This window comes from Ornithodoros turicata, chromosome 4 (genome assembly GCF_037126465.1).
Source record: "Ornithodoros turicata isolate Travis chromosome 4, ASM3712646v1, whole genome shotgun sequence".
Taxonomy (NCBI): Eukaryota; Metazoa; Arthropoda; class Arachnida; order Ixodida; family Argasidae; genus Ornithodoros; species Ornithodoros turicata.
This window is the reverse complement of record NC_088204.1, coordinates 1211124-1232551: the sequence shown is the minus strand read 5'-3', so window position 1 is coordinate 1232551 and position 21428 is coordinate 1211124. Positions and strand designations below refer to the sequence as shown.

The 21428-nt window shown below is 46.8% G+C and overlaps 1 protein-coding gene across 1 annotated transcript; it reads left to right on the top strand.

The window, feature by feature from the left end:
- Window positions 1-8361: 8361 nt before the first annotated feature.
- Window positions 8362-18455, top strand: LOC135390610 (lysosomal protective protein-like). The gene is made up of 11 exons (XM_064620370.1): window positions 8362-8604; window positions 8701-8971; window positions 11796-11958; window positions 12064-12315; window positions 12376-12467; window positions 13636-13732; window positions 14310-14483; window positions 14938-15074; window positions 15582-15741; window positions 15805-15897; window positions 18086-18455. The coding sequence occupies exons 2-11, from the start codon at window positions 8787-8789 to the stop codon at window positions 18167-18169; spliced, it is 1437 nt and encodes a 478-aa protein (XP_064476440.1). The 5' UTR covers window positions 8362-8604; window positions 8701-8786; the 3' UTR covers window positions 18170-18455.
- The last annotated feature ends 2973 nt before the right edge of the window (window positions 18456-21428 follow it).

Genomic DNA, 21428 nt, shown 5'->3' with positions numbered 1-21428 from the left:
CTTACGTCGCCCATCGGTCAGGCTTTGCGGAGATGGTCCACGGGCTGCCCATACTATTTTATCCCAAGGCCATTCCAGTCTTGCCTCTATGCTATTTTATCCGCGAGAGGCCACGATGTTTCCCCCAAAATGGACTACCACGTCGGCCTCCGTTCATTTTCACTGGGAACAATATTATCGGAAAGAATGCGAGTTCATTCGCGGGAGCATCTCTCCTTCCAGGCTTGTGCCGGTATAGTCATTCGAACAAACCCGTTGGCGTTTTCTCAGAAATCGTGCTACCTGTAACGCAGCCTTTGTTCACATGTAAGGTGGGATCTGATACAATGCTCGATAACATCGCATTGTTCCAAGTTTATTACGGAACTTATATCCTGCCGTATTATGTGGACGATTGACCCGCTTTTCACCGAAACCGTTTGTTTTAGCAACGTCCATGATGCGTTACCGAGTATCTTTTTTTGTAGGAGTTGGAGAAGGGGTGGTAGAGAACGTAAATTTAGCCAGGTAGAGAAGTAGCACAGGTACGATCGTAAACCAAAAATATTTATGACGTGCGCATCGTTCTAATAGTTTATTAATAATTTCAATACAGAAAGAACATTCTGTTGCTGCACTCGTACACATGTACGACATCATCTACCACCCGAGTACGTTTCCGTATCCTGCTCCCCTGCACTCTTAAAAATGAACTTCACCGCATAGCACGCTCCTAGCCAACAGTCATCTCGAATGATATCGTTATCTGCCCCGATTTGTTAAAAATGGGAGGCGTACGCCTTTTTTGTGACACTTATGCTGTTCATAATCGTCACAAAAATGGCGTACGCCTCCCGTTTTCAACAAATCAGGGCAGATAACGATATCATTCGAGATCATGGTTGGCTAGGAGCGTGCTATGCGGTGAAGTTCATTTTTAAGAGTGTGCGCATGTGTAACCGTAGGCTCGTTTATCCGTGCGTCCCTGTAGCAGTGTGGCCGTGGACTTCGTACACTTTTTGGGGTTAAACAGGAAGCGACGCTCACATCTCGGAGCTGTAGAGCAAGATTAACACGTTTGGAAAAAATAAAGAATTGAATTGAATTGAATAGATGAATGGCAATGCATCCCCTGTTGCCGGTCCCGCGAAAAAAGCTTTCGTCGTGGCGAGAGATGCAAAAGGCTATTCACTTCACATTTCGCTCTGGGTGAGAAATCAACTTTAAGAACCTTCCTAATTTCTGTGTGGTCGTCGCGATACCCTTCTGTTTGGAGCTGTCCGAAACCTGCGATAACTGTATGTATTTCGAACTGATATTTGTCATTAAACCTAATAAGATTTATTTTTCTCCGTTCTCGTCCGGTATTGTTGCCCTCGGTGATTAGTATGGTTCAGTCAGGGAAGGGGAGTACAAAGTAAACGAAGCACGGGCGTGTAAACGCGCCATGGCTAATTATGCACCGCTTATTATTCATATACTGTTGACGTCGCCTCTGACGTCATTTATTTATGGCGTCATTCCGAAGACGCAGGGGCCTATGGGAGTTTCGCTACCTGTCTATATATACCTTGTTGGTAGCCTACCCCTTTCCCACACCACAAATCAATGTCTTTGAATACAAAGTAAGCCGGTAATCGTTGAGGCCAGCTGTACACAGAAGGACGAAAACAACATCACAGGTGTCGGGTGCATACTGCGACAAAAGGACGGCTTCTGACAAGTATAGACACAAGCGGGGGAGTCGAACCCACACCCTCGGAATCCTCATTTCTCATCTGAGCATTGCCGACCGAGCAGCTCTGATCTGAAATCGGAGGGTATGCCCCCTGTCCATGTGAAACTCGATTGCAGGCGTACACATCGAATATATCCCTCTCCCATAAAAAAAGAAAATAAAAAAGTCAGACCTCGCTTTTTCAAGTTCCCACTACCACACTGTAAACTGAAAAACACCCTTATGGGTGTAAATCGCTTGTCCTATAATTGACTCCTCTTTTTACACCGTATGGTCTGGAACACCCTTTTTAGAGGGTGTATCCCGTGTAAAACGCCCTTTGAAAGGGTGCTTTTCCTTGAAAATGCCGCCTTTTGCACCCTTTATACACCTTTTTAGGAGGGTGTTTAACGATCTTACACCCTCCTCAAAGGGTGTTTAAAGGGTGCAAAAGAGGGCATTTTAAAAGAAAAGCGCCCTTTCCAGGGGTGATTTACGCGGAATACACCCTCTAAAAAGGGTGTTCCAGACCATGTACGGTGTAAAAAGAGGTGTCAGTTATAGGACAAGCCATTTACACCCATAAGGGTGTTTTCCAGTTTACAGTGCACCCGTAACTCCCATCCCATCCCACTTCCAAACCGTAACTCCACCGCGACCGATCCGCTGCCGATAGCCATAATTTCCCTTCAGTACCGCAATAGCTGCGTTCCGGACAACTGGCTATGACCCAAATGAAATCCGGTACTTTCGCTTCGGCATTATTAGCCAGTTGTATATATTTAGGCACGGCTGTCGCCGCATAGACCCCCCGCCATGGTGCGCTGTCGACACTCGCACTTTCGCTGAAGCCACAAGGGTCATCGTACAAAGGGAACAGCGTAAGCGCTTTCATTGTTACGCTGCTGACTGGCAGTCAAGGCGGCTCCATTTTGAGACATTGCTAGGTCACCGACATTGTCACACGAGCAAGCCGGTGTGACTAAGTCAACGAATGTCACACGGAAGAACTGTGTCAACTTTTGGAAATGCTCATAGAATGGCCGCTTCCTTCGAGTTATAAGGCGATGGAGTTACATGTTTCGGTTGGACGACGAGGTCGTTCCACCTGGGAAGCACGCCGTTGTCTGTGGAATAGTTTTGTGCAGGTGCACGAGGCGTGTCCGAGTGGTTACCACAATAATTACTGCTCAATAACGAGACCATTACACCATTTAAATCACCACAAAGATTGTGACATAGCAGTAACCCTTGGGGTGTAAGGAACATACTTACGAAATATCGCGTTCCCAAAATGCGCAGATTTTATTCGAACGAATTATTACCGAGTGAGCGTTCAGCCTCTGTAAAGCAAGAGGGCGCTCAAAAGCAACACTGCTGACGACATCCGGCATGGAAGGACGCAAGCTTCGTAGCAGACGACAATGCTGGGTGACGTCATGGTATCTTCCTCCGGACGAACCGCTGTGCGCTTTGCATTTTGGTTTTGGTTTGGTCCTGTCATCATTTACGAATTAATTGCTCGCACAAAATGAATGCGAATGTTGTATTCGATATAAAAGAGAGCGGTCCGTTTTTGGTATGATGCTCACCTAACGTTTTTCGAATCCTTCGGAAGTCTCCCTTTAAAAGCGGGCACAGTAAGAGTGACCTTTCTTCGTCTGCGATCGTTGTCGTCTGCAAGAACGTGCCTTTCGCTTCTCGATCATCTGCTATCGTCAGATATTATCGTGACAGAATTGTGCTGTCTCCGCTGCATTATAAGCAGCACGGGGTGAACACCCTGCTGTGTTGTGTCATAAGGTACACGATCGAGCAGTGAAAGCCGGAAGACTCTTACAGAAAACGTGCAAATCGAAAGCAAGCGGAAGGAAGTTGCAGACGATCTCGAAGAGAGGTCACGTGTTCTTCCATAGGCGGAAACAGGAATGTGGTGGACAGATGCGTGAACATGGGTGCGATTAACAGCACGATAAACAATATGGGAAACGTGAATGATAGAAATGTGACGTTTTTATGAAGAACAATGAAAAAGGATATGTGATTGAAGGGATGGAGGAAGTTCTAACTGCTGAACAGACGACACCTGGTGGTCGTGACGGTCGGCGCGTTGTGTGAGTGAAAGCCACGGGGGTGCTCTGGACAAGAATGGCAGAACGAAAAACGTGTCAGACATTAGCGAGTTTTAGTTACATCATATAGCGTTCACTATAACAGTTCCGAAAGCATGACAAGCCAATCACCCACTTTCTTTGGAACCAGTGACGTCACATTGCTAAGCTTGAATTTCTTCCCTTATCGCATTGTTTTCGTAGAGTTCTTCGGATGTACGAAAACTTGCTGTAAAGAGAACGGTACCCAGGCCTCTGGATGAGCCTCGTGATCAAATTCTCTTGATCGTAATTTGTACGCACGTTTCTTATCCGTCTTTCCACGTTATCTTATCTACGTTATATCTCACGTTTTCTATCTTCTCTTTATTTATACACGATCTACCTCCTATTCTACTCAAGGATGCACATTTTGGGTTTCAAACCAAGGAAGGGTAACGGTAATGGTAACGGAAACAGAAACGGTATATTACCGAAATTGGAGGTGGTAACGATAACGGAAACGCATACCACGGTCCTCCATTACCGGAAACAGAAACGGAAACGAATTTATCGTCCGGTATTGAATTCGGGTAATGACTATTCCTGTTGTGCGATGACATTTTAGGGACTTTTTTGTTTTTGTTTTGATGACTCCATTCCCTGTAGTGCTCTAAATACTACACGAAAGCATGGAAGGAAAGCGCAATAGTGGATCTCGAGGGTGCATCCGTCGCTTACATCGTCCCAGTCCTCATAATTCCATGACATCAACACATGACTATACTCCACCGTAGCAAGTGGATGACAGCCTACTATTTAGTTACTTATTTTGTACTTTGTTCTTTTTTTTTAATTTCACCGTGGCCATGACAGTATCATTTACTACTGAGAGCGTCTGCTTATGAATGCCACACTGAATGAAGGTTACGTCCATCTGGAGTTGCTGGACTCCGAGTGACTGAAGACACGTTCCTACATTTTGCAAAATGTGCGCATCCCAACGACGTAAAATTACTTATGTAGTGTGTACGCGTGACACCGAAGGCACTTGGGCAAAAACAGGGTGCTGACAGAGCTGCAAGGGCTGTCCTGTCGCAGCTCTGTAACAACCGTTCCATTACCGGAAACAGTAACGGAAACGAAAATATAGCAGTAACGAAAATGGAAACGGTAACCAAAATATGTCCGTTATCCTTCCCTGTTTCAAACAAATATCCCTATATGCTTTGCAGCTTTCCTATAGAAGACAGCACACCCAGTTACTCCGGAACCAAACGCGTCCTCGCACTTGAAGTGTTGCAAAGCACTTCCCGCACTACATCAACGTTGTATGGTACTTTCAACAGACTAGTTTTAACTTGCCCTAAAAGCGAACTGAGGTCGTTAGTCCGTCGTTCTTTTTCTTTTCTTTTTTCTTGGCAGCGATTTTTCTTCCTGTCGTCTGCTATCAAGCAATACGACGCATGTGTCTGCTTCCCAAGAAACGACGTCGTTACATCCTTTTACTCTCTTGAACGTTATTTTTGTGTCAGGTCAAAGTGAATGTCTTACGCTTCAGACGACCTCTTGCAGAGTGGCGCGTTTTTTTGGAAATGAGACTCGCTTGATATCTTACTTGACGACAGTCTTGCATCATGCCTGCTACGCTCCAGTAAGCCTAACGGGCTAAAGCGAGTCTTCACGAGGTGTATAAGATGTAAGTGAGGTTCCACCGTTAAGAAATAAAATACAAAATTAAAAGATAAAAAAAAAAACACGTAAAGCAGGTTTATGACTAGGTGCATATTTAGTTGACAATATTCGTGTTTACAGAGAAAAAAAAAATGTCTTCGAATGTGTTGGCCGAGCTGAAACGCATAAGCTGGAAACAAATGTTACTGATGCCGAGGCGGCCCTCTTGAGCCGCGTAAATTGACTACAACGAAGAGCGGTGACATCTCACAGCATCTATACGGTATTATTTTATTCTTACTCTGTTGACACCGCGAAGGAACCGTGGTTATGGATACTGCACACTGTAAACTGAAAAACACCCTTATGGGTGTAAATGGCTTGTCCTATAACTCACACAACTTTTTACACCGTATGGTCTGGAACACCCCTTTTAGTGGGTGTATTCTGTGTAAAACACCATTTGAAAGGGTGCTTTTCCTTGGAAATGCCTTTTGCACCCTTTAAACACCCTTTTAGGAGGGTGAAATATTGTTAAACACCCTCCTAAAGGGGCGTATAAAGGGAGAAAGGGTGCAAAAGACGGCATTTCCAAGGAAAAGCACCCTTTCAAAGGGTGCTTTACACAGAATACACCCTCTAAAAGGGGTGTTCCAGACCATACGGTGTAAAAAGGGGTGTGAGTTATGGGACAAGCCATTTACACCCATAAGGGTGTTTTTCAGTTTACAGAAAGGAGCGGGGCACGGCGTGATCCTGCTGACCTTGCTGAAAAATCATGAAATGCTGAAGATGGATTCTTCTTGATAAGATAAGGAGGTCTTATAAGAATCCACTTTCTGGAGTGGAAGTAGAAGTTATATGTCCAGGGGAGGGCTATCCTTTAAGCCTGTTCCTGGAAAGGTAACATGTCGAGCGCGTCCGAACGTGGTAGCTAAAAAAAGTCCCGCCTCCGTTCTCTATCTTTACCCGTTATGCGAAAGAACCTCTTGGACCAGTGATCCCTTTTTCCTGGAAGCCAGTCGCTTTCCTGTCATGTAGATTAAGTGATTATTATTCCTAATGCAGATAATGCTAATTTCCGAGGTTAAGCGAGGTGAACATCCACCGGGAAATGTTTCAAGTTTCTTGTTAGCACCGGTTATGACGAGTAAGCAACTTTAGTTAAGTATATGAAGGGAAGTGCCTGAGGACGGGAGCCGCCGATATTTAGAACAGACTGTTCTTCTTCCGTTATTTTTAAAATGTAATAAATAACTCGATTATACTCTGAAGTTACATACTTTTTGAGAAAGGAAATCTGAGTATACGCAGCTCGCAAAAAGCTTTCGCCAAGTTACAGTTATAGTTACAGTTATTATAAATAGTCAAACAGAGACGACACACAAAGCGCATCAATGGCTAGCAGAAGACCCTCTGCTATCCATTGATGCGCCTTTTGCGTTTATTTTTCTTATCGTTACCATAATCGTCGGTGCGGGATAATTATTTCGTTGCTTCCTCCCACAATTTTGGGTATCGCGCGCACTTACTGCCTTCTGGAGTTCATTTCAAAGAGGCAGCTATTCCTCGGCAGCCTATCAATCAATTATCATTTACTTTTGCACGGACGGTCAGCTCCGATCACGCCCTGCTAATTGGCATGCCTTCACGTCGATGGAAACGAACGCAGACGACACGCATTTTGCGTGTGCAGGTTTCGTCCGTGACAGAACCATTAAGGTCGTGACAATACTTGAGGATAGCAATCAACTCATGTCGGACTTTAAATTGACTTCATAACCTCGGTGGGAATTTGAAAGAGTCGATAATTCGCGGAGTAATCGTTTCCCACGTCCTAACAGGACGTCCTTGTTCCCAACACGCGCAGGATTAACGTAGCAGACGACAAATGTTGCGTTGTAAATGTGCGTCGTCTGCCTTCATAATGGAGTGGTCATTCCGGATCTTGGACGGAAGCCCTCGATTGTCTGGAAGGTTAAAACCGATGACATTGATCACGAATTGCCTTCATGAATGCGTGTGTTTGTGCCGCTTCGTAAGTATAACATTTCCCGGTCTGTTTCCTCGCCTCATAGTTGCACATACGTACAGCGTTGTGCAACTCGCATTGGCGAGCAGTAAGTTCGATAGCAGTTCTGCTGTTCTTGCAGGGGAAAATGAAGTTCTTTTGGCTGCACGTATAACTGACACGATTGTTCGGGTGATTTGACAGCGTTTCCAATAATGTAGCAACAACCGTCTACGCGCACACCCTATCGTCATCATCTATAGTGTGTGTTGTGTGTGCGTTGTCTCTCTCTCCTGCTGGTATGGCGACGTTCGAGTTATAGTTAATGTTCGTTAGTTGTCCTTGTATATTGCATTTTATTATGTTTTCTACTTCTAATGCATAAACATCATTCAGCAAAAATGTTGTCTCATCAGTTTTTTCGTCGACAAGACAATTATGCTGGCATTCGATATTATTTATTGGCATTTATAAGCACTCAATTGATTGTGGGAGTGTCCTGCAGGACAGCCCTTGCTCTTAACGCGCGAAACCGGCAAAGATAATCAACGGCAAATGCCGCCATTTGTCTTAAAGCGAGAACACAGGATAGCAGCGCATTATACAGGTTAGTATTCTCAACCAACCAACACTTATTCTCAAGATATGAAACATCGTCGTTATCGTTCACGTACAACCCGATACGTTCCAGACAGCCTACATTTGCGTGTGCATTCTATTACGCTGACACGACATTGCGCTGTCGGCCTCGTAGTCGGCGCGTTCCGATAAACTTGGACGAAAGGGACGAAAGGAAAGTTACCCGTCCTTCGAACGTCTTTTTTCTGATTACCGTCATAACGCTTACGGTCAAGCTAGTCGACCTTCTGGTTACATCTATACCCCACAAGGATCGCCCCCTTCTCGTTTGCTCACGTCGTCTGTTAAATGCTGTCGTCTGCTAACTATTGATATCAACGAACTGAGCAACCATTGGCTGTCGTCTGCTTATACGCGTAGTTTACTTGTTGGTGTTTTGAAGGTGGACCTTGTTGTGCGCAAAACATCACTTCCACTGTGGCTTGGAACGGAAGAGTTAGGACCGGGGTCAGAAAGGGGTTGCGTATTTATTCTCAAAAACTGTGTTTGTCCTGGTACGTGAGTTTTCTATTCCGTTGACTTTCTCTTTCGTTCGACAATTTGCGCGTGAAAATGTTTTTCGAAGACATCTTTGCGCTCTGCCACTTCAGGTCTAACACCCTGCAACGTACAGTTAGCTAAAGCTGCTACACTGTAACTACTTTGGAACTACCTTCAAGAACACAGCAACAACTTGATGACAATAGACACAACGATGAGGACGTTCCTTGGGTTGAAAATCTTACTGCTCCTTCTGTGTCAGAGTCACAGTGCAGAACTCAACGACGAAATCGTCGGGCTTCCAGGACTCAGCGAACCCATATTCTTCCGGCAGTACTCTGGTTATCTTCAGGCAGGGTCTACACGCAAGCTGCATTATTGGTGAGGGTATCTATCGTGTCTATGTAAATGACATTTCCGGCTCTGTTAACTGTATAAATACCTGGCGATTCTGTATAGTTCTTTTCTTTTTGTTTCGTTTCTGTGTATTCACACGAGCGACACGGAAAATTCTAGTGGTAGAAAAAGCGGAAACACTGCACACAGAGACGATGTTCCGTCCCGTGTTATATTGAGCAGTCACACGGTGCGGAATACACGGAGTGGAGTACTGCGCACTTAGCAGACGACACTTACCGTGTATTCACACGAGCGTGTTTTCTGACGGCGCAGCGACTGGAGGAGCGAGATGGGTAAATGATAAGGCGCTGAGGCTACGCCCTTTTGCAATACCTACACAGATAGTGTTCCAGTGTGCTGTCAGCTTAGATGTTGGGGAAGCCGGGGATAACGTTCGCGCTGCGGTTGAACGTTGCAGCATTAATTTTATGTGCACAGCGCTTGGTACACAATGGACGAAAGAAAGCGAAACTTGGTGGCTCTTGCTTTTCTCATTGACGATAGTGAATGCTGGCACGAAAAGAAGCGGTTAAAGAAGCTATGGACAAATGAATGGGTGCTGAGGAAAGAGAACGGTCTGCAAAATAGCCTTCTACGGGATTTGTCTACCGCAAGGTTTTCACAATCGATGCGGCCACTTTTAAATACATTCTGCTCCGCATAGCAAAGCGCAGAAGGAGAGTATAGAGGCCATTATGCGGGACAGTATACTAGCCAGTGATCGTCTTTCCGTAACCCGTCTGCAACAGGTTCGTTCGAATTATGTGCGCTTAAACATGCCTCTAAATGCATAAAACGTTCGTAAATAAGAGTGAGCAGGAAAGAGTGTAGGAGAGAGTACTGCGTCGTCGTTTTTTACCGTGACTCCGCAGCAGTCTGACGGTGTTGAGTGTGGTGTAAAGCAGAGACGGCTGTGGCGGAAAGGTCGCACCTTTCGAACACAGTAGAAACAGCTTCACCGCATAGTAGGTTCACGCACCAATCATTGCCGTGAATCATAGAGCTCTCACTTCTGATTGGACGACAGGGTGGGGCGTACACCTTTTTGTATCAATTGTGTTGTGTGTGTGTGTGTGGTGGTTCTTCTGCCGCACGTTCCGCTAAAGCAAGAAACCTTGTCCTCTTTCTGCAGAAGGGAGGTCTTGCTCAACGGCCCATCTAATACTTTGCTCTCCCCGACGAACTCATGCACCCTCAACGCATCTCCACCCTTCATCCTCTATCCTCCATCCGTCTTGCTTTTTTTTCGGCTGGCTTGGCTAGCTTTGGTAGCTTCCAATTCCTGCGTTTCATTGGCCCCATTGTTTTAGGCGTTGGACAGGCCATGTTTTTGTGTCTACTACTCATTTCCAGTAAAACATTCATCACGTATACTGGTGGCATAGCGAGGCAGAGTTCACACCCACTCAAACAACCCTGATGATCTTTCCTGATGCTTCTTCTTTTTTTTGGGGGGGGGGGGGGGGTACGTTACCGTCCCATACATACATATAAAATTATGGAATAAAACGAAATTCACGAATTGGCACTTTTTGCATATCACGTTATATAGGAAGCTCCCCTAGTGAATAATTATGAAATATGTCATGACAAAGCGAGACGCGATCACGTAGGTGTTGCATTTTCAGCATTATAGCTTTATCCAGGGGCAAAGCACGTTACTCTAAAGCGCAGTGCCAGTTCCCAAACTGTGTGGCCGCGATGAATGGGAAACACGTAAGAATAGTGAAACCGCGGAAAACTGGCTCCCTTTATTACAACTGATCGTTCTCGTTGACGCTTGTCAGAACACAATGTATGCTCACAGTGGCCCTCGCGAATGCACTGCATGACGTGATGATGACCCCGGGGTGCTACCATGTAGGCTTGTGTAATGACAGCCCTAAAATATTATGCAATTACATGGTTAATTTATGATGCCAGACAACTATGAGTATGCGTGACCCCAAAGTGGCCGGCTTGGGGATTAAATTTTGCCCCCCTTTGTCTTACCCGGTGTGCGGCATACTGCTCACGCATTTCTCGTTTTTAAACGAAACTGCTAGCGTCCTGAGCCGATACCTTTTGGTTTGGAACGCGAATGCTGCCAACTCGTAATTATTAATTAACAGCAACTGATACAACGACTGCGCATTGAATATGGGGACCCAAAAAGTGTTTTGATGTACACATCTACCGTTGCTTCGACATCCGAGTGTCTCTCTTCCATTTCAAGAGTGATCTTTTCCCACATGGCGTGTTTCCTCGGCACATTTCGGTTTTGCTCATCGGCAAGCTTCCACAAGATCGGGTATTGCTCTACCTGGTGTATTAGATAAAAAATAATAGAGCTTGTAACATTGGCAACAGAGGGTGGCTTTTCTTTTTCGCTCCGTCCTCCTCCTGCGCGTCAGTCGTCAGATTCTGTGCCGCGCGAACAAACTATCCGTGTGGTTCTTTCTGACAGACGGAGCTGCTGAGCGCAGTGATGTTGCACAAGGCTCTTTGATATCTCGCCAAAAATACAATAAAAACGTGCGCGCTTCATAGATTCTGCTGCGCGATAAGCTCCGCCCGCGACCGAATGGTTGGATGATTGCGTGATTATGCTGATACCTCCTTCACCTCCTTCAGTCGCTGCGCAGTCAGAAAAGGCGCTCGTGTGAATACACGGTTAGCAGACTACACCGTCAGCGTCTGTCCTGTCGTCTGCTACAGAATATCTTGTGGCTGTGTCTCAGGATATTCCCCATGGAGTGTACGTGAGCATTGGATGTTGAGCGCTCAAAAAGCTATAAGGCGCCCCTAACCCGTACCTTTGGTGCAGGTTCGTAGAGAGCCAAAACTCGCCGCGGGATGACCCGGTTCTTCTTTGGATGAATGGCGGTCCCGGATGTAGTTCTATGTTGGGCTTGCTAACAGAGTTGGGTCCATTCCGCATTGATAAGGGAAACGGGACGCTTCATCTCAATCCGTACAGCTGGAACCAGGTAATACGCCGAGGTGATTGAGTTATTTATAGTGGTTGGTTTGGTGCGTGGATATAGCGCCAACGTGAAGTAGTAATAAACATAACGGAAGAATCGCTCCACCAGGTGGCGAACGTCCTTTTTCTGGAAGCACCTGCCGGGGTGGGCTTCTCCTACGACACTTCATATCCGAGGGAATACCTCTGCAATGACGAACAAACAGCAGACGACAACTACATCGCCATCCTCCATTTTTTCGCCAAGTTCCCAGAGTTGATTCGGAACGACTTCTACGTGACAGGCGAAAGTTACGCTGGTGTCTATGTTCCTACACTTGTACAGCGTATTCTTACTCGTGACAATAACATCAACCTGAAGGTGAGATTGAACGTCCCGCGACAGGGCTCGGGAAGCAAATACTCAATCTGTTTCCTATAGGGTTACGCCATTGGAAATGGTTACCTTGACGAGCGTCGTCTCGGAAACTCTCTCGTCTTCTTCGGGTACTATCATGGACTCTGGGGATCAAAGTAAGTACAAGTAACATGGCTCCAAGCCCTGTCCATCACGAGCTAACCACGCAAAATATTTTCTCTCTACGGTGTATTATTCATAAATTACGTATAACAGCGCAATCAAATTTACTGCCGCGGATGGCCGACACGATCCTCCCGTGACGTAGGGGAGTCCCCGTGCCGTACGTGTTCGTTTCTTTTCTTCTCAGCTCACGCGTCGCTTATACTACCTGCTTTAGCTGTGCTAGCTGTGCATCACGAGTCACGTGCCAGGGGACCACGTTACGTCACGACGTTCCCTCTTTCTCCTTTAGGCTCTTTTCACGAGTGGAGGCCTTTTTGAATGTGTGCGGAATAGGGGGCCTCGCTCTGTAGGTCGCCTGCACTCGTCATTCTTTCACAGGAGCTCATTTTATTCGTTGCAGGACACGCCTAATCGAAAAACACAACAACAACAAAAAACAAAAAAAAAGAAAGAAAAAGGAGGGGTCACCTCAGTGATCCTTTAAACGGAATTTTTTTTTCTCAAAAATGGTTCTTCCTGTTGAGAAGCTCCTACAATTCGATTCTTGACTACGTTGGGGGACTTGCGCACGGCTCGCACATATAGGAGCGTCGGCCAATCATGGTTACGTAATTCTGTATGGCGGTGTAACGTTACCAGCCACAGCGAGGTAAAGTTTCTCCACACGACATTCCTGCCGTCGTTTGCAGTGTCTTCTCGCTGTCAGGTGGTGTACTAGCTCCGAATAACGTCGAACACTGTCGAACAAAAATCGTTTCCTTTTAAGAAGGTCCTTATATGCTGCCTCCTTCGCTGTGTCGTCCACTCTAGTCCGCAGACGATTTCAGACACACAATATGACTCCTGGCTGCCCATGGAACCCCACACCCAGCGTCCCCTGCTACGAAGGTTTGCCCGATAAAGATGCAAACTGCTCCACGCACTATCATCGAAACCAAGTTGCTGCTGCTGTTGTTGTCGTTGCCGTACGGAAAAACTGTCATGTGCAAACTCATTGCAATGCAATGTCATTGCGGGCGACAGTAGCTGCTGCCCTCATGTGGGGGGGACTGTGATTGGCGGGCCTGCAAAATGCTACGTATAACGTCCATTAGGGTCTCAGCCTGAAAGATGTAACCAGCAGCAAATGTAGGTGACTTTGTCTCTGTCTCATTTCAGCCTATGGACAAGACTTACCCAGCACTGCTGTAACGACAGTGTCTCGCAGCAGGCATGTCTCTTCCACGCCTCTTCAGGGCCACACTGTGCGTCAGCTGTGAGTTTCAGTTTTCTCGGTGCGCGTAAAAGACAAAATCGTGTCTGTTCCCAAGAACTGCCTCCATGGCCTGACTCAACAACTTGATTCCCTTTATTTCTCGACATTGGCGATGCGATACAACTTCCCGGCTAGCCTACAAAAACTTGGCGGTGTTTTGCGCGGGAAAAGACGTGACTTTCCACTAATTTAGCGACCCAAGTGCACTTACGTAGCAGCTCTTTGTTCCCATACGTTTTCTATGGAGCCATTCATTTTCCCCGTGCGGACAGAATTTCGGGCGAATGGTTCCATTACAGGGAGTTCGGCTCGTCTTGATTTGTGGTAACGTATAAAAAATGAATCTCAAAAGAGAGCTAGATACGGAAAGCAGAATCTGTGACGCCTCCCTACATCGAAATGCGCACCAAAATTATTGGGATTACTCAAATTACTCCTTGTATATGGAAGCAAAATTAAGCCTCGGAGAGAGTCTGTTCTTCTACTGTACATCCACCACTATAGAAGAACAGTGTGTGTGTCATCCACCGAACCTCTGGAGTCCTGTTCATCATTTGCCCCATTTTCTCTCTTGCAGGTTGAGGAGGCAACTGGAATCACCGATGGCCTTAACATATACAACCTATACGATCCTTGTCAAGACAACAACAAACAGGAAATGTTACAGGCAAATCGTGCCTCTGAACCAGCAAGTTTAATTACGCGTCATGGACGGCACCTTCTCAGGAGAACGCTCGGATTATCCACAAGGGTAATGAATGAGGTTGTGTAAAGACAGGCTCTACAGTTCGCCTTTAGGCAGTCAAACTTGGCACAAGGTCTCGCTTTCTGCTTTAATTCGAGTTAGAAAAACTCGGACGGACCTCGTTACCCGATAAAAACGAGTTTAATTCCTGAGCTCCGTGTATTTCTAGGGGCGCGTTTCTGCGACGCTCCGCAAAGGACGCCACCAAATTCTCATTACATCTAGCAGGGGCGGATCTAGGATTTTTCCGAGGGGGTGAGGGGTCCGCTATGGACAAGTGCCAGCTGCATGCCGGGATTGGTCCATTGAACCCTATGTTCAAGTCTGGAATTGAGGGGATCAGGACCCCCCCCCCCCTAAATCTGCCCCTGACATCTAGTAGATCCTTGTGGAAGCACACTTCAGAGCCACCTGATATATCTTTCAATACTGAAGTAATGGAGAATCTCAACCATTTCAGAGCTCTCGCGGAACACTACGACAGGCACCGGAATGCGTCAGTGACCGAGACATCGCCAACTACCTTAACCAGCCAGAAGTCAAGGCAGCCATACATGTACAGGAAACGCCACTGACCTGGACATCGTGCAGCGACAGGTCAGCGCTTATGTCTGCTTTTTGTCTCAGGTTTAGCGCTATTCCCTTCGCTTGATAAGGCATGATATGGCTCGGCTATTATTTCGTGACGTCACTGGAGGGGGTACTGTCAACGTCATCTAGGTCACCACCTTCTAGATAACAGAAGGTCCCAGCTCTCTTTGGATAACGTCACGATGGCTGTCATACATTTTTAGTGATAGAGCTTTTCTCTTCTTCCGCTGACGTCACATCTATCTATCGCCAGCAACGACAGCAGGGCCACCTGCATAACAACAATTGAAAGAGTGCCGAGGCCTTGTGCTGTCCAGGTGATTTTCCTATGTAAAGAAAGCCTTATCGCTCATATGTAGGTGATGTTGGCCATGTCGCGAACCGACTGTCCTGCGTCGGCTATCGCGGACAACGCATATGTTGCCTTCTATTTGACATGTGCATTTGTTCGTAGCATGACTGTCCATGAGCATGACAAACACCTGATCGATCCTTCCTCATAATTCCTTGCAGCGTAAACACAAACTACGTGTGGCAGCACAGCACTATGTTACCGATACTGAGGGCTCTCATAGACTCTGGGAGGTTGAAGACACTCATCTACAACGGGGACGTGGACATGGCTTGCAACTTCCTGGGGGACGAATGGTTCGCAGACTCCTTGGGATACGCGGTATGTCTTTCTATACTATACGTATAGTCTTTGCGAAACGAACGTCATTCGCGTCTGCTTCAGCCCACATCTGGATACAAGCCGTGGATTGTCAACAGCCACGTGGGAGGTTTCTTTAAAACCTATCAGAGAAATCTTACATTCGTCACAGTGAAGGTAAGCGTTCCAATAGCCAGCATTGGCACAATACTGAACGGGTTCCCAACCATGGAGTAGAAATGTGATGATGAGGAATAGACGGTTTTAAAAAGATGCGCGCGCCGCAAAGCAGCATGGGAACTTTGAGGGGCACTGCTCTCTCGTATGCTTTGGTTTCCCCGGGCTGACGCTGCTGCACCGGGAATGGTGTTGTTCTTCTTCTACCTCCGCTTCTGGTGGTCTCGTGATGCTTTAAAGCGCTATAAGTTCCCATGAGTCCTTGCGTGCCACAGGTGGCGCTTGTTTTCCTAAAATGGTCTATTGTGAATACGTAGGTGATGAAGTTGTCCGTTATAGTGCTGTGATCCCAGTCCGCAGCAGTTCCAAGCACGTTCGGATGTGGACGTGGTCGAGCGAAGAGTGACCAGGCAGTCATGTTTACGTGTCGTCTGGTAGAGCCCGGATATGAAATCCAGAGTCATTGTACAAAGCAACTGCTATGTGTAGAATTGTGGCATGTCCTGCCCACATCGTGCATCACTGCTATGGCCAATAAGTGCATCAGTAATTGGGGCAATTTTACTTTCTCGCTATCTCTCCTAATCACCCCATTATAGCAACTGACGTCAGGTGAGCTGACCAACAACGAGCTTGAATAACCCCGCAAATCGAATGCAGAGATGGAGGTTCAAGAACTTGCGTGGCAGAGATGGAGGTTCGCTGGGAACGCCCGTTTCGTGTTGCAGGGGACCTGTCCCTAAAACGAGGACTGTCCCAAAAGTAATGAGAATGATATAAAAAAACAAAACTTGTATTTGAACACATACGGTTAAGCTGTGTCACCTTCAAAGTCCGTCTCATAGGACCGTACGCGACGATTCCATCCAAGTGCCATTCTTCATAGTAGTGGAGCGCGTCTTACCCTCATTGCACCTGACTGGAAGATTTGAATGGGGGTTCCAAAACTCCTTCCCCTGTTCTTTCGGGCGCGTTTTGAGTTTGGGTATGGACCAGGTAGTGAAGGGTGAGGAAGTTTTTCTGTGCTAAACATTCCATCACAGCCAGTGGTGGGTGGCGCATTGTCGTAGTGGCAATGGCAGGGCACACCCCCAAAGCCATTCTCAAACGTTCGAAGATATGTAGGTAGCTCGTGACATTTAAACGTCGGTCCCGGTAATGCCGCATCGCCGTTGTTGGCTACACGCGATGGCATGGTCGTCGTCTCCTCCGTGCCTTTCCCATTGATCTGTAGCGCACCAATAGCCTTTAGAGTAGAACTGAAAGAATTGTCACGTACTATCGTTTTCGATAAACAATGGCTCCACTTATGGCAAGCAGCAAATATTCCATCACCGAAAATTCATCACAACGTAACACAGATTCTTGAAAGAATAAAGCCAGCTACAAAAGACGGTTTATTATCTGTTGAGCTGGCCCATGACAGAAAAGACGTCCGCCGATCAAACACTTTGTCTGACTTGGTCCACGTGATGATGACGACGCTGTTGACACCACGGTTGCTCCTCTGCCGTTAGGGAAGTTGGACGTGAGTCGATCTGACACATTTCATCGTAAAATGAGACGACAAAGTCCACGTCAGGCGCAAAGCCCAAGCAGAAGCCTTGAGCACTGCACGGGCCTGAATTTACCGGCCCGACGTGGCCCGTACACGAAGCCATGGAATTGAGTCTTATCCGACCCGGCTGCCAAAAGCTCAGCCCGACCCGGCCCGTACCCGACGCCACGGAGGCTTACCCGGCCCGACCGGCTGCCCAAAACCCAGCCCGGAAGATGCCGGCCCGCAGCTGCATACGTAGATATGTGATACGATCCGTCCGTACATGATAGGATAAACCAAACTAGGCGATCCGCCCGACGATTTCAATACCTCTAGTATTGTGTACTGTGTGACTAGAGTGATGGTATACTGACTGATATACAGGATATTTCTTTTTAGCTGCAACAAATTTTCATAAAAAGGTGAATACAATGGATGTCGAGCTAGGGTTGCCGTTGTTGGCCACACGCTGGTGGCCATCGTCGCGACTAAAGCATAAAAGGGGTGGATGTGAGATGCGCACAGGATGAAGAGTCTTGAGCGGCGGGTAACAAAGCGATTATGCTGCTTTGGATGTCCCACCCCACTTTGTCCTTTGGTTGGGAACCATCTATTGCAACTAATCAGCGCCGTTTTTCCTCTTCTTAGGGCTCCGGCCACATGGTACCTCAAGATAAACCAGCGGAAGCCCTGCATATGATAAGGAACTTTTTGACGGACCAGCCTCTCTAATCCTTCGATCGTCACGCTTCCTGTTCAAAATATCGAATAAAGCGCAATCATTCGGAATCAATAGCGCATTGTAGAAGAGGCTACATCTCATTGTTATAGGTCGTTCGGGTGGGTCCGGGTCGGGTCGGGTCGGCGCGTAAACGCTGATGCTCGTCGTTGCTGACAACCGGCCCTGTGGAGCCTGGACCGACACCCTGGCAACACCGTCCGTGCCCTGCAGATACTGCCCCGACTTTGTGCCGTGATGAATCATGATGAAAGAAATAAATGAAATGAGATAGGCCTATATTTCTGGATTTTTTGCGAGGCTCCTTTACGTTCTTTAACCCTGATGTACAGCCTTCCAAAAGTGTCTAATCCCGTCATTATATCGTTTTGCATCTCATCCAGTCTTGTCGGCGTTGGGGTAGTGGGCCAAAACCCAGGTGTCCAATTTCCAAATTCATCATCATCATCATCAGCGTAGTATTTGTTGTTGTTGAACGAAACAAAGTGAAAGTACGCATGGTACGCAGACAGGGCACAAACCTGGATATTTCTCTTATCTATATGCTATACACCTCTGCTGGACACGCGGGCGGTCCGTCACTAATGACGTCATATTGAGCATATGTCACCAATAGACGAGTTCGGAAAATCCCGGTGCTCTTTGCGCACGCATTGCATCCTGGGCACTTACTGAGCCGGGGAACGAACATTAATCCTTCACATTTCGCTGTCCCTGACACGTCGTGGACAATGGACCGGTAGGGGAGAATTGGAAACAGTTTGGAGACCGTCCGTTTCTTTCGTATTAGTAAACTCCCACAGTTCAAAGCAACGCTAAGCATTCTGGGATTTTCTGAACTCTTCTATTGGGCAATAGCCAATCGTATAGTATGTGCGCTGGTTGTTTGCCGTCTCGCATGAAGCAGGAACGGCTGACCCGCTGATGGTAACGAATGCAGTTGATGGAAAAGGACGAGCAATGGGATTTCTGCATTTCTCCTATACACCCTCGTATACTGCCTGTATCTTTTATTCGAAAACAACCGGTACAGTGACCAACTATATGGTTTTTCGGCAAGTATGCAAGTCTTGGGTATCGCGAGCTCTTTTATGATCGTCGTTGTCTCGTCGTCTTCTGTGGCGTTGCTTCGACAGGTGAAAGGTATGCGTTTGAAGACACTGACGACGGAATCGCAGAGTGGCATTCCCGTGCAACTAGGAAGTTGAACGGTGCTATTGCACTGCTTGCCGTGACGTTTTAGGGTGTAATACTCCTTCGTCATGCACTTGAGGTTCGGATACTCCTTCTTTGGCGGTCGGAAATCGTCGTCGTCGTCGGACCACCTGTAGGAACCTGGAACATTCAAGGTCAGCGCACATCAATCACCCAATAGACCTCTATATACCACGGAAACGTCACCGTGACGTAATCATAACGTTGGTAGACATTAGGGTTGCCACCTTTCGGAGTGAAAAATATTGGCTGAGGGAGAGGAGGTGGAATAGAGGGAAAGGAGGAAAGGCTCGTGGGAAAGGGGAAGTGGGTGAGGAACGTTCTAGCTGGCTCGACACAACCACTGCTCTTGTCCTCCCCCGAACACAAGACGTAATGAATAACAATGATAATAATAATAGCAACAATGAATAATAATAGTAGTGAATAACTAAAAAACGAAGGTGTCTGCAGAGTTCGGTCTGTGGTCCAGATTTATACAAGCTGTAGCGTGGAGTGTTGAAGGGAAAAGCGCGGAAAAGTCCCTACGAAAGGTCTTGAGCCACAAATACCGGCAAAAAGCAGCCGGTATCACCTTCCTACCGGCAGAGCGAGCAAATAACCGGCCGTGCCGGTATAATACCGAGTAACCCTGAATATTCTCAATGTCAGTGTCGTAATACTGTGCGAAATGTGGTTTGTAATTCGCGCTTGCTTTGTATGAAGACACCACGTGCACTCTGAGAGAAATTCGTGCCCTTCTAGCTCCCGATAGCCATCTTTCGATAGGCTATCGAAAAGATAGGGCTACCGGTGGAATGGAGCAGAACAAGACCATACATATGTAAAGAATTGCAAAAAGATGAAACAATATACATTTAAACGTGTGACTTATTGATCTTTACCAAGTTGGCGGCGCCATCTGACGTCATTTGTTTGTAAACAGGGGAAGGTCTATTATCGTCCTGGAAAGGCTGTACTGCCATGGCCCATGTATCGCTAGCAAGTTATGTTCCGTCATCCGTGACCAGAAGGTACGAGGTAGATGGAAAAGTTTACCATTCTCAGTGCCACTCCATGATCAAAGGTGAAGAGACGTGAAAATGTTCCGTCGCCCCACTTTTATGGCACATTTTACAGCAGCAATTAATTTCGCCATCATTACTGTAGGTCTAGACCCCAATAGGGACTCCTATCCCCAGCGGCAGGATGATCGAGTGGGGTTTTCCCGCTTCCAGCCCTACACATGCGTTCTTATTTCTATTTCTATTCTATTTCTACACCGCTTCTATAATCATGTCAACCGTCTCACTACTGTGGTCCAGGAGTTACTCAAATGTTTCACACGTTCAAGTACGAGAAAAACTTCACTTTATTGGCAAGTACTGGAAGGTGAACGAGCTATGGGCGAAAACATGCGTTAGGCATTCTCGTTTCCACTCTGAAAGATGGCCTAATATGGTCGGGAATATTTATTTGAAATCCGTCTTCGATGGCTTTGGCAAGTTCTTCTTCGCGGGGATCTCCTTCTGGCAGGCAGACGTACGGGAGAAGAATTGTGTAACTGGACCTCATACGGCACAGTTTCTTGCAGTGTCGATAACTGGCGACGGAGAAGCAGAACCTCCCTCTCCATATCTCCGTAGTGTGCTTGTGTTCCCAGCAGGTCGGGTCCTGGACTGGGTCGCTCGGAAACCTCGAGTCCACTGTATACGTAACAGCGAAACAGTGCGGATGTTGTAAAACAATTTACGAGTCAGCGGTAATTTCAACCAACAATTCATAATGAAAAAATGGCTAGGAAGCGAGCGAGCTGTTTTTTTTTTTTTTTTTTTTTTACATTATGCAACAATTGATGTTCTCCCGACCAGTAGCACACTTGGAACAATTTTAGTTCCCCCACCTAACTGCCAGTCAGGGCCGGTACTAGGGGTGCGCGGGGCCTGTTTCACACCAGCAGTAATGAAGAGATAAGAAATGATAAGATTTTCGCAGTGGGAGATTTTAGCAGTACGGGAAATGGCAGCAGGAGAGAAGGGTGCGAAATCCTCGGTATAG

Coding starts and splice junctions, on each gene's coding strand:
- LOC135390610 (XM_064620370.1), top strand. CDS start 8,787: ATGACAATAGACACAACGATGAGGACGTTCCTTGGGTTGAAAATCTTA. Junction 14,484..14,937: donor CGCTCGGATTATCCACAAGG/GTAATGAATGAG, acceptor CAACCATTTCAG/AGCTCTCGCGGAACACTACG. Junction 15,742..15,804: donor CAGACTCCTTGGGATACGCG/GTATGTCTTTCT, acceptor CGTCTGCTTCAG/CCCACATCTGGATACAAGCC.